Source organism: Ovis canadensis, chromosome 21, assembly GCF_042477335.2.
Source record: "Ovis canadensis isolate MfBH-ARS-UI-01 breed Bighorn chromosome 21, ARS-UI_OviCan_v2, whole genome shotgun sequence".
Taxonomy (NCBI): domain Eukaryota; kingdom Metazoa; phylum Chordata; class Mammalia; order Artiodactyla; family Bovidae; genus Ovis; species Ovis canadensis.
The window spans coordinates 55,362,196-55,375,816 of record NC_091265.1 but is presented as its reverse complement, the minus strand read 5'-3'; the positions used below and the strand labels follow the sequence as shown (position 1 = coordinate 55,375,816).

General features: G+C 44.8%; 1 protein-coding gene across 2 annotated transcripts; it reads left to right on the top strand.

Annotated features, from left to right (window-relative positions):
- Positions 1–4,042: 4,042 nt before the first annotated feature.
- On the top strand, positions 4,043–12,924 carry LOC138426427 (pregnancy-associated glycoprotein 1-like). 2 transcript variants are annotated; one of them, XM_069564986.2, is made up of 9 exons: positions 4,048–4,100; positions 5,179–5,326; positions 6,300–6,417; positions 6,516–6,634; positions 7,828–8,021; positions 8,946–9,062; positions 10,736–10,877; positions 10,964–11,062; positions 12,755–12,904. In XM_069564986.2, exons 1-9 carry the CDS (start codon positions 4,048–4,050, stop codon positions 12,902–12,904), a joined length of 1,140 nt encoding a protein of 379 aa, XP_069421087.2. The 2 variants fall into 2 exon arrangements, with proteins under 2 accessions (XP_069421088.1, XP_069421087.2); XM_069564987.1 differs by lacking the exon at positions 10,964–11,062 and having other exon boundaries at positions 4,043–4,100; positions 12,755–12,924.
- The last annotated feature ends 697 nt before the right edge of the window (positions 12,925–13,621 follow it).

Below are 13,621 nucleotides of genomic sequence, written 5' to 3'. Positions count from 1 at the left end.
TATCATGGTAATCCAAGTCTATGCCTCCATCAGTAACACTGAAGAAGCTGAACAGTTCTATGAAGACCTACAGGACCTTCCAGAAAACACCCCCAAAATGTGCCATTTTCATTATAGGGGACTGGAATCCCAAAGAAGGAGTCAAGAAACACCAGGAGTAACGCACAAATTTGGCCTTGGAGTACAGAATGAAGCAGGGCAACAGCTAATAGAATTCTGCCAAGAGAACACACTGGTCATAGCAAACACCCTCTTCCGACAACACAAGAGAAGGCTCTACACATGGATATCACCAGATGGTTGGAACCAAAATAAGACTGATTATATTCTTCGCAGCCAAAGATAGAGAAGCTCTATACAGTCAGCAAAAACAAGACTGGGAGCTGACGGTGGCTCATATCATGAACTCCTTATTGCCAAATTCAGACTGAAATTGAAGAAAGTGGAGAAAAGCACTAGACCATTCAGGTATGACCTAAATCAAATCCCTTACGACTATACAGTGGAAGTGAGAAATAGATTTATGGGACTAGATCTAATAGACAGAGTGCCTGATGAGTGATCAACAGAGGTTCATGACATTGTACAGGAGACGGGAATCAAGACCATCCCCAAGAAAAAGAAATGCAAAAAAGCAAAATGGCTGTCTGAGGAGGCCTTACAGAGAGCTGTGAAAAGAAGGGAAGCAAAAAGCAAAGGAGAAAAGCAATGATATACCCATTTGAATGAAGACTTCCAAAGATAGATAAGAAAGCCTTCTTCAGTGATCAATGCAAAGAAATAGGGGAAAACAATAGAATGGGAAAGACTAGATATCTCTTCAAGAAAATTTGAGATACCAAGGGAATATTTCATGCAAAGATGAGCTCAGTAAAGGACAGAAATGATATGGATCTAACAGAAGCAAAAGATATTAAAAAGAGGTGGCAAGAATACATAGAGGAACTGTACAAAAAAGATCTTCATGACCCAGATAATCATGATGGTGTGATCACTCACCTAGAGCCAGACATCCTGGAATGTGAAGTCAAATGGGCCTTATGAAGCATCACTGCGAACAAAGCTAGTGGAGGTGATGGAATTCCAGTTGAGCTATTTCAAATCCTGAAAGATGATGCTGTTAAAGTGCCACACTCAATATGTCAGCAAATTTGGAAAACAGCAGTGGCCACAGGACTGGAAAAGGTCACTTTTCATTCCAATCGCAAATAAGGCGGTGCCAAAGAATACTCAAACTACCACAAAACTGCACTCATCATATGCGCTAGTAAAGTAATGCTTAAAATTCTCCAAGCCAGGCGTCAGCAATACGTGAACATGAACTTCCAGATGATCAACCTGATTTTAGAAAAGGCAGAGGAAGCAGAGATCATATTACCAGCATGGGATGGATTCTCAAAACAGCAAAAGAGTTCCAGAAAAACACCTGCTTCTGCTTTACTGACTATGCCAAAGCCTTTGATTATTTGGATCACATTAAATGTGGAAAATTCTGAAAGAGATGGGAATACCAGACCACCTGACCTGCCTCTTGATAAACCTGTACGCAGGTCAGGAAGCAACAGTTAGAACTGGACATGGAACAGCAGACTGGTTCCAAATAGGAAAGGAGTATGCCAAGGCTGTATATTGTCACCCTGCTTATTTAACTTATATGCAGAGTACATCATGAAAACGCTGGGCTGGAAGAAGCACAGGCTGCAATCAAGATTGCAGGGAGAAATATCCATAGCCTCAGATGTGCAGATGACACCACCCTATTGCAGAAACTGAAGAAGAATAAAGAACCTCTTGATGAAGGTGAAAGAGGAGAGTGAAAAAGTTGGCTTTAAGCTCAATATTTAGAAAAGTAAGATCATGGCATCTGGTCCCATCACTTCATGGCTAATAGATGGGGAAACAGTGGAGACAGTAGTTGACTTCATTTTTCTGGGCCCCCAAATCACTGCAGATGGTGATTGCAGCCATGAAATTAAAAGACACATCTGGAAGGAAAGTTGAGACCAATGTAGACAGCATATTGAAAAGCAGAGACATTACTATGTCAACAAAGGTCCATGTAGTCAAGGCTATGGTTTTTCCAGTTGTCATGTAAGGATGTGAGAGTTGGACTATAAAGAAAGCTGAGCCCCAAAGAATTGATGCTTTTGAGCTGTGGTGTTGGAGAAGGAGAGTCAACCAGTCCATCCTAAAGGAAATCAGTCCTGAATGTTCACTGGAAGGACTGATTCTGAAGCTGAAACTCCAATGCTTTGGCCACCTGATGCGAAGAGCTGACTCATTTCAAAAGACCCGGATGTTGGGAAAGATTGAAGGCAGGAGGAGAAGGGGATGACAGAGGATGAGATGGTTGCATGACATCACCAACTCAATGGACATGAGTACATGTGGACTCCAGGAGTTGGTAATGGACAAGGACACATTGCAAGTTGCCATTCATGGGCTCACAAAGAGTTGGACTCGATTGAGAAACTGAACTGAACTGAAGGTTTTGAATATAGTGTCAGATTTCTTTCCTTTTTTTCTTTGGTTTTGTTTTTGATGGGCAGTATTTTTGTTTTTCCTTAGAAGATACTCCACTCTGAATGTAGAGTCATAAGTCTGAATTTTAAAGCCACTTTAGTAATGTGTTATAGGTAGCTAGTCAACAACCTGATGAAATTAGATTTATTAGTCTTTTTTCTCAATTTGTTCGGTTCGGTTCAGTCCTTCAGCTGTGTCCATCTCTTTGCAACACCATAGACTGCAGCATGCCAGGCTTCCCTATCCATCACCACTCCCAGAGCTTGCTGAAGCTCATGTCCATTGACTTGGTGATGCCAACCAAACATCTCCTTCTGTCTTCTGCTTCTCCTCCAGCCTTCAATCTTTCCTAAGACCCTATATCAGGGTCTTTTCCAGTGAATCAGCATGTTTAGTATGCATTCAGTCTCTTTTTAAATCAACCAGCATGAATTAAGTTCCTCTCTGTCCCTACTGCACTCCCAACTCTAGGCCAGAAACAAAAAATTGCAGAAACTGAAGGCTGATTCCAGCACATCGCTGTGAATATTTCATTCCCACTTTTTTTTCTGGGGAAAAAAAAATTAGTTGCTAACATTAAAATCAGTAGACTGTACATAAATATCCAAAATTAAGATTCTCTTGAAAACATGGCCAACTGGCCTGCTTTCCAGCATGGGTGAAGTGGAGGAAAGGCTGCTCCAGGACATAAGGCCTGTGCTGCCCAGATTCCAACATGGCCACCTAGTCCTAGTATCATATCTCCTGCCTCTTGGGGCCATGAGTTTGTGAGAACTAGACTTCTAGCTCTCTTAAGATAAAGACTACTTTTGCCTTGATCAACTTTGGCCTTGAAGCCTTTAACCCAGAACCTAGCACACAGTTTTTCCTTGTGTTGTTTTTGGATGCTATATAATATTTAATGGATGCATATGACATTTCTTCCAATACTGAAACCATGCAATTGAAGTACTGCTCTGCCCTAAATCTTTGATGCAGACTGGCATCATAGGTATCCCTGATGTCTGCCATTAGACCATTAGCTAAAGCTAGTTGTATGTCCCTGGGATGTCCCTGGAGTCTTCACTTTGCCATTTGACAATTTATCCTCCTAGCAATCTCTTCTCTAATGAAGACTGCATTACATATCTCATGAAGTGCCTAGGAAGATGATATTAAATCACGAATGTCGAGCATGGCCCATAGTATCCATTTTCATGATGTTCTTAGCAGTTTTTTCTCCAAGTAGGCAAGGTTCTCTGTCTTCTTAGATGTCCATGCAGATTAGTTTGATTTTCCAGCCAAGCTTCAAGGAAGACACTACAGTTCAATTCTCTGTATTCTGAGAAGCATCAAAGGCTACTTGCCAAGGACACTGATGAAAGTAAAGATTTTATCAAGAGCTTTTTGTTTTTTTTTCATATTTTTTAGTGGCCTAAAGGGGAAAAATCTGGTAGGTCAGAGCATATATAACTAGGGGCTCCTGGTCACCACTACATGCTAAGAAACCAAACTTCCCTGAGTATCTGGAGCCAGGAAAGAAGCATGAAGTGGCTTGTGCTCCTCGGGCTGGTGGCCTTCTCAGAGTGTATAGTCAAGTAAGTATGGGGACTGTAAGTCACATCATATTCCTTTCTTGTATTTTTATTTTCATATGATTATTCTTCCACCCATCAGGTTTAAAATGGAATGGAATATTTTCCTAAGAGTCTTAAAGCTCCACTCTTACTTATTGATATGTAACTTGCTATAGGAACTTTGGATCCCAAGATCTTGGTGTAGATTTGGGTTTCACAAATCTTGGGGTCCAGTCATGTCATGACTTGTTGAAAATGCAACTCCTTGAAACTATTAAGTACACAGTCTATGCAGATGTCAATATGGTCCTGTGGAATAGCACTTTTCTACATTTTATTCAACATGTCCTCTTTTTTCCCTGTCTACTTCAGTATGCATATGTCTATGTCTGCATCTTTGTATCACTGTCATTTATCTCTCCATCTCTTTGGAAGTCACTGGGTGTGTATTTCTTTCTGTGTTGTTTTCTTTTAATTTTTCATTTGACTCTTACTTCCTTCTCAAGCCACTGAATTTCCCTTACTGTTCCCTATATCTTGGATTCTTCTTTCAACTCTCTCCTCTCTTTCAACTTGGAGAAAGATACACTGTTTTATATACACTATATTATATCTGACAAGCAGCGTGACCACAGCCAACTCAGAAACCTCTTGCATTTCAAATTGCTCCCTTGTAAAAGAGGATAAGAGTCCCTCTTCCAACTCCTTACTTGAGGTTCTATGAGAAGGAATGAGTGGGATGGCAACAAGAATGCTAATGGCTGTCATTGTTGAGACTTTTTATTTATCAGGTACTTTATATCCATCACTTCACTTATCCCCAAGATATTCTATTTGGAGGGTTTGTATTGTTACATTCCACCATTTTACTGAAGGGGAGCCTGAGACACCACATGGTCATATTGTTTACCCAAGATTGCAGAACAGAACCTATATTCAAATCTATGTCTTTGCCATGGTATGTGCATAAAATTCTGATAATAGTGTGCCTCATAAAAATGATTAGAAAATACACAGTGCCATTGCAATGACTGTTATACTTTAACACTGACAGCTAATTGTGACATCTTTGTTTTCTTGGTCAAATGCTCGGTGAAAGAATACCTCTAAGGAGAGTGAAGACCATGAGAAAAAACCCCAGTGGAAAAAATATGATGAACAACTTCCTGAAGGAGCATGCTTACAGACTGTCCCAGATTTCTTTTCGTGGCTTAAATCTAACTCACCCACTGAGCAACTACATTGATGTGAGTATTTTGGGAGGATGGTGCTCCACAGAGCCCCCTGGAACTCTAGCCTAGCACTGGGGCTCATCTGGAGGTGCAGGTGGGATGTTGGGGTTGGGGTTCCTGCAGGAGGCAGAGACACTGGAAAACAGGGACCCCAACCAGAGGAGAGGGCACTCTCATCCTCAACTGTTGGTTTTTGTGACTGGGCCCGGCAATTACCAGGTGGCAGGTAAATATCGACTTCTGTGTCAAAGATGCGTCATTTGTTTGAGGGTGATTGTTTCTTCTGAACGAAGTGAGCCACTCAGTTATAGATGAAGAGTAAACCATCACTGATCAAAAAGTAGAACCAATTTGCAAAACAACTGTGAAACGCCAGGCAGAGGAACTCAGTTTACACAGATGCAAGAATGACAGCAGTAAAAAGTAACTGAACCTGTATTCCATGAAGGGCCATAAGAATCACTGTGGTTACTGTTTTTAGATTAGACAAAGGGCTTATTTCGTCTTCAAGAATGGCCATGCCAGCCTGAGAGATAGGCAAAGAATAAATACATGTCAAATGAAAGGGTCACTTTTGTGGTGTTTATTGGATGTCCTCTGAGTTTAGAGGGAGTGGCTGGGGTTGATCAAGAAGGACCTTCTTGAGAAGCGGGTGCTAAGACTGGGTTTGAAGAGATTGCAGAACTTCTCAAATGAAGGCACCAGGACTTCCCTGGGTGTCCAGTGGTCCTGGAGGTCCAGTGGTTTTGCCTCTGGGCTTCCCATGCAAGAGGTACCACTTCAAAGCCTGGTCATAGAGTCAATATCCTGCATACAATGTAGCACAGGAAAAATATATGAAAAGCAGATACCTCTGTGACCAAAGTCTGTGAGCTTCACGATGGTTAGAAAGTGATCTCAAGAGATATGTGACACCAGAGGGAGGCATCAGTGTGGGAATAGATGGTAGCCAGTTCTGCACTAACCTACTCTCTGCTTCTCCCTGTAGATGCTCTACACGGGTAACATCACCATTGGAACACCCCCTCAGAAATTCCAGGTTATCTTTGACACAGGCTCATCTGACTTGTGGGTGCCCTCCGACTTTTGCACCAGTCCAGCCTGTTGTGAGTACAGACAACCCATACCCAGAGCATCCTTCACTTGCCCTGCTGCCCTGTTTCGACCCTTGGCAACTGGTGACACTCATCTCTTGTGTCTGCAGCTACACAGGCTAGGTTCAGATATCGTCAGTCTTCCACCTTCCGGCTTTCCAATAGGACCTTCCGTATCACCTATGGATCTGGGGGCCTGAAAGGAGTTGTTGCTCATGACACAGTTCGGGTAACAGTGTAACAAATGCTGAGTCAGGACTGGCTATGGAGTGACCACTGCTTGCAAAACAGATGCAAGACCATCTGGAAGGACCCTTCCAGCCTAACTCCCATAGATATTGGCCATCTTATCCACGGGGTCATGTCTCTGTGGAGGCAGTGTCCATGGTGACACATGAGAAAACAAATTAGCTAATCTAGAGAGTGGTTTGAGGTGTGGACTTGCTGCTCCTCTGCCCATGAGCAGTTCATGGTTCATTTTACTGGGAGCGAGAAGAAGGGAAAAAAGCACTCACTTTTAAATTCACTGTTCCAAGCACTTTCAAGTGATAACTGGTTTAATCCTGCAACAACCCCACACAGCAGATACTCTGACTAGCTCATGAGACATATGAGGAAACTGAGGTGCAGACAGCAAGGGCCTTGCTGCGGGCACACATGTGGTAAAAGGTGTAGTTAGGCTGGCTTTTCAGGACTGAAGTTGCTGTGGGGGTGATTGGGGACAGAATAAGACTGATCTGGGGACCCTGGTGGCAGCCAAAGGCTTCAGCTATCCAGAGTAGTAAATTGGGGGCCTGAGAAGTCAAGGGGCCTGATAAATGAGTTCTCACTCTAGAGGACCCTTGAGAATCTAAGAAACCAATGGCCTGCCTCCTCCAAAATACTTGAGTAGTTCCCCTCTCTCTCTTTCTCTCTCATACACAATCACAGAAATATACACATATCCCCAAAAGTGAATTCCCCAGGCAGAAATTTCATAGAACCCTGTAAGCAATATTGTGTTTTCGGCTTCTGTCTTCCTGGACAGATGCAGAATCCACAGTGCATTACAGAGAATGCAGTCCATTCCTGTCATTAGGTCACAATGATGCCAAAGAGGCTATCTTGCTCTCAATTGTTTTGTCCATAAGGTGGCGCCAGTGGGATCTGTCCTGACTCTTGGTTGCCCCACCTGAACAGAAGCCACAAGGCCAATTTGATTCACTCAGGTGGTGTTTTTCAGAGGGACAGATGTTATAAAATTCACAGCCTATCTCAAATAGAACCCAAATTTCCCTTCCAACTTGGTCTAACCGTCTGTAGGCCACTGAAGACAGATCCCAGCCTCAATGCTTCTCTGAGGATCTAATGACAATGCACCCCAGCCCATTCCTAGCCCTACTTCATGTATCTGTTAAGTGGGAACACTCTTCTCTTCCACAGATTGGGAACCTTGTAAGTACTGACCAGCCGTTTGGTCTAACCCTGAAGGAATACGGGTTTGAGAATATACCTTTTGATGGCGTCTTGGGCTTGAACTACCCCAACATATCCTTCTCTGGAGCTGTCCCCATCTTTGATAAGCTGAAGAATGAAGGTGCCATTTCGGAGCCTGTTTTCGCCTTCTACTTGAGCAAGTAAGTCAGAGATGGACAATCCCTTTCTCCAAATTAGCTGTAAGATGATTTCATGTGCACAAAAATTATAGAAATTTTGATAAAGATGTATCCTGAGGGATAATCTAACCCAGGATAACTATGGCCCCAGGACCCTACCTGGCTTCACCCTTGGCTTTTATATATAAAATTTTCTGGAACACAACCCTACTCCTGGGCTCAAGACCAGTAACTTGGTCTAGGGGGATGAGTGAGGAAGAAGGCTGATGAAAGGCAACAGGAAACAAGTTGAAGGAAAGGCATTAGGATTTGCTTATCAATTTGATCAGGAAGGAAGAAGAAGTATGGTGGATATATTTCCTTCCTTGTTAGCATTTCACAGGGAGCCCAGGACCAACTACCCAATTTGTAGGAACCAGAGGGAAATGAAAGTGTAGGACAAAAGTGTGGGACCCGTTGTTCAAGAAATATGAGGTATTTCAAGACAGGGAGAGCAGAGCGGGGGGTCCCTTCTGAGTGTGGGGCTCTTTGGACAGTAGAGGTCACAGGCCATTGGAGACAACTCTGGGTGATCTGAACCCACACCCTTAGAACTCCCAGGCCTTGATTTTCCTGAAAGATGACAAGGTGGACAAGGGGAAAGCCAAACGCTTCAAAACCCTGTCCTCTGAGGGTGTCTGAGCCCTCAGGTCACTGGAGGTCCAGGGCGTCTCAGAAGACATAGTGGGTGGAGCCCAGCCAGGTGACTCAGCTTCTAACCTCCTCTGTGCCACTCATTAGCCAGTTAACAGACCTCAGTCTGGATCTCAATCTCTCCTAGATTCGATTTCTGCATCTGTACATGGGGATCTTATTAGGGCCTTGATGGGTGGACAAGCACAGCTCTCAGACAGTGCTGTTGTTGCTGTCCTCCAAGGATCGCCCCCCCCCCACTTCTCTCTACAGAGACGAGCAGGAGGGCAGTGTGGTGATGTTTGGTGGGGTGGACCACCGCTACTATGAGGGAGAGCTCAACTGGGTACCATTGATCAGAGCAGGTGACTGGATTGTACGCCTGGACCGGTAAGCCTCTCCTCTGAGGGTCAGCCCAAGTGATTCTCCCACTACTGTACATGGACACAGGCAGACACACACAAATACATTCTCAGACACACAGTCACACAGACATACACACCACCTTAAACGACAGAGACAGACACACAGACACATGGAAACACACATGCAGACACATATGAACATACACAGCAACACATAAATGCATAGCTAGTCAGAGACACACAAGCACACACAGAGATGCATACAAATACACATACAAACAAACGCACAAGCACATAGATGCACAAACAAGCCATGGGTTCATAATCCCCAGGCCTTCTGAGCAAGGCTCTGACCAGGGTCCTAAAAGGCACCATAGAGGTCTGTGCAGCTGAGAGAGGGCTGTACCCACTGCCCTTTGAGGTGGGGAGCATGGTTAGAGGACTCTGCAGTGTGGTGAACAGAGGATCAGGGAGAATTTCTCCTGCCAGAACAAACTTATGATAAGATGACCAACAATCCAGGGCTACCTAGAACATAGGAAGTTCTCAGTACAGATAAATGTCAGTTAAAAAACAGGGACAGTCCTGAGAAAATAGGGAAAACTGGCCTTAGGGAGCAGCTACCCAGGAGTGGAGAGAGGTTGGCTGCAGTCTTAAGATGCGAAAGCAACTAATAAAAAAGACACCCCACGTTCTTGGGCACACAGTGGGACAGGGGATATAAAAGAGAATCAGGAAGATGGGATCCAATAGTGAACTGAGGACAAGAGGCATAATTCATAGGATTCTGTGTGATACCCTCAGACAAAAGCTGACTTGTCCTTTGGAGTTTCTGTGGGCTAGTCATGTATTTCCTGGCCAGGGTCTCAAGTTCTGAGCTGGTTGTAGGAGCAGTGCTGGGAGACACCCTCTCCCAGAGGAGCCCCTCCCTCCCCCTACTATGAGAATCTGCTGCCCCTGTGAATCTCAATCTTCACTCTGTGTGAGAACCTGTTATTTGTTTCCCACCAGATACAGCTTTCTGGGGGTTTCTTATTGTTTTCTCAGTCTTCTTTCATTCATTGAACAGACAAGCATTGGACATCCACTGTGTGCCAGGCACTATAGGGAGGCAAGGAGAATAAAACTCGCCCTCACATATAAGAAGGCAGATGTACAAGAAGTGACTCGCTCACACAGTGAATTGTGAATTTGGTACATGCTAGACATGAGGAGGAAAAGGCAATTGCAACCCACTCCAGTACTCTTGCCTGGAAAATTCCAGGGACGGCAGAGCCTGGTGGTCTGCCCTCTATGAGGTCGCACAGAGTCGGACACTACTGAAGTGAGTTAGGAGCAGTAGCAGCAGCAGACATGAGGAAGGGTCTACAGAGAGTGACCAAGACAGGAGACTGATAAACACCGGGGGAAAGACTTCCTGAAAACAATACAATTAAGGTGGAATCTGGAAGATGAGAAGAAATTTGCTAGTCAAAGTGGAGTGGCGTCTTCTAGGAAGGAAGACCAGCTTGTGTCAAGGTACAAAAGATCCTAGTGTATTCAAGTACTGCATTAGAGGATGTCAAAAAAGGTGCTGTATTGAGAGCAAAGTAAAAGAGGGCGAGAAACATAGAGCTGTTTATGAGACAATCGGGAAGGGGACAACTCTGGGCAGACTCACAGAGACCTTAATGCCCGCTTTCTTCCACTGTCTCTCAGCATCTCCATTGGAAGAAAGGTTATTGCTTGTTCTGGTGACTGTGAGGCCGTTGTTGACACCGGGACAGCATTCATCGGAGGCCCAAGAAAACTGGTCAAAAAAATACAGAAGCTCATCGGTGCCAGGCGACGGGGTAACAAGGTGAAGGGTCATACCCCAGGGTCACTCCCGGTCTCCACACACAACAGGGATCACCATGGCCAACCATCTCTCTCTCTCTCTAACAGTACACCATTTCATGTTCTAAGATCAATACCCTGCCCTCTGTTACCTTCACAATCAACGGCATCAACTACCCAATGCCAGGTCCAGCCTACATCCTCAAGGTGAGGTGACAATACTGAGGGCTGGTTCTCAAACTGGAGCTTGCAGGAACCCTTGGGCTGCTGCTGGAAGGAGGGTGCCCTCTGGAGGGCATGTCACACCATTGCAGATGCTGCTGAGCCCTGGGGCTGAGCCAGTGCCTCCCACAAAACCAATCACTAGAGAGTAAAGGGCTGTGTGGGACACTGATCTTCCTGAAATAATGCGGAGAGGCCACACAATATGGCATGGTGGGAGTCAGGGAGAGGGGAACACTAAGGTCCTCAGTCCTCAAAGAGCTTCAATTCAATCTGACCTTGTAGGTGCATGAGCATGAAATTCAGCATTAGCAGTCCCTGAAATAGCCCATGTTACAAGGGGAATGGCTGGGGAGAGTCCCAGTGTGCTCTCCCAGCATAAGTTAAAAGTCTCCCTTCCCTTCTCAATGTTGTTTGGGTGATAAATTACATGGTCAGCCTAGTACTCGGCTGAATCTTTCCCTTGCTCTTGCCAGGTGCCTCCTTTGTGAGTTGGGGTACACAACCCCTCTGTGGGAAGGTTGGATGCTAATGTGAATAAAGGGTGTGCTGTGACTGCTCATCCCTGGCACAGGGTGGAGGCTTCATGTCAGCTCCCAGTGGGAGTTCAGAGCAGGCTGATGGGCTCAAAGAAGGCTTTGAGGAAGAGAGGGAATTTCAGGAATTCTAAAACAACAAACTCATTGAGCCATATGGAGGGTTGCTTGGTTCTGGGCAAAACTACACTGGATTCCATGCAAATGGCATCTCAAGGTGGTCTGCACTGGGGCTCTGGGGACTTACTATGAGTGATGAGGGCTACAGACTGACCAGTAGGGACGGGGAACCGGAGTAAGTTACCCAACCAAGCCTGGAGTGGCCAAAGAAGGTGAGGGTGGGCTGAAGGAGGCTTCTCAGAGTTCTTGAGCTTAGTCTTCAATAAAGTATTGTGGGCACTGCTGTATTTAAGATGGATAACCAAAAATGAGTTGCTGTGTAGCACAGGGAACTCTGCTCAGTTATATTACAGCCTGGATGGGAGGGGTGTCTTTGGGACCTGGATACGCGGATACATATGGTTGAATCCCTTTACTGTCCACCTGAAACTCAGAATATTGTTAATCAGCTATACACAATACAAAATAAAGGGTTTTTTAAAAATAAAGTACAGATTGTGGGGATGCAGGAGGAGAACCAGCATTCTCTGCAGAGGAAACAAGGAGCAGGAGTCAGAAGTAAAGAAACAGGGAGTGAGGAGAACTATGGACACAATTGTTCTTTTCTAAATAATTATATTGAAGTGTGGCTTATCATTGTTGTGTTAAGTTCTGCTGCACAGCAATGTGACTTAGTTATACACATAAAATATATATATATATTTTTTCTTATTCTTTTTCATGTGGTTTATCACTGAATGTTGAATATAGTTCCTTATGCTCTACAGTAGGACTTTGTTGTTTTTCCTTCCTCTGTTTTCCCAACTTATAGTCCTCCACTCACCACACCCTTCTTCAAGACAACTTCATGTCTTGGCCTTCTTTGGTTTTGGATGAACTCTCTTATCCCCTGCTGCTGAGAAAACCCCTTGACACTTACCAAAAGAGGGAAATAAAGCAAAGAATTGTGCTGGGTCTGGATATTGGAGGGAGTCACCGGTAAGGGCTTATGCTGACTGGTGTGTCTCTCTGACTCCCCCAGGATGATGCAGGCCGCTGCTCTACCACCTTTCAAGAGAACAGAGTAAGACTATCTACAGAGTCCTGGCTCCTGGGAAGCGTCTTCCTGAGGGTGTATCTCTCAGTCTTTGATCGAGGAAATGACAGGATTGGCCTGGCACCGGCAGTGTAAATGCTTGGAGTGGTTCAGGAATCAGTACGGATGCTCCTAACACTCACCAACTCACACTTTGGGCACCGCTGCCCAGGATGCTGGTGAACTGTATTTGGTGGTCTGCATATCCTATTCTCAGTAAAGAATAAAGTGTTTCACTCATAATGGTGCTGAAACATATGGTTGGCCTCTGTGTCTGGGATGTATACAGAGATCAGAAATTATCTAGAACCAAGTCTGAATTAAAATTGAGAGGAGCCCTAAACCAGCTGGCTTCAAGGAAAAGGGAGACTCATTGAAATGATTCTGGGAATCCAGGACACAAGACTCAGAGCAAATACAAAGATCTCAGTGACTGGCCCCAAGAAATCAGAAGTCATCAATTCTCTCACCCTCGCTCTTTCCCTTTGGTCTTCTTTGATGGTCTCAGCCTCACAACTTTCCTCTTTAAGGCTTCTACACCCAGTGAGGGAGTTCAAGCTACCTTCCCTAGGGTTTTCAATCCCGAAGGCAGCAGCACCTACTAAGGAAAGAAGATTGCAGACATCGGAGTTCAAGGGTGTTCTCTGAATGTCCCACCTTAGATCACATGTACAGCCCAGATGAGCCATCCTGGCAGGGACATGGGGTCTTATGACTGGCTTTGCATCCTCTTGGGCCCTGACCCAGCAGCACACATGATTGTCAATTTCCTCCAGAACTACATGACTGAAGCTGGGGAGAGGCAGCCCCAAG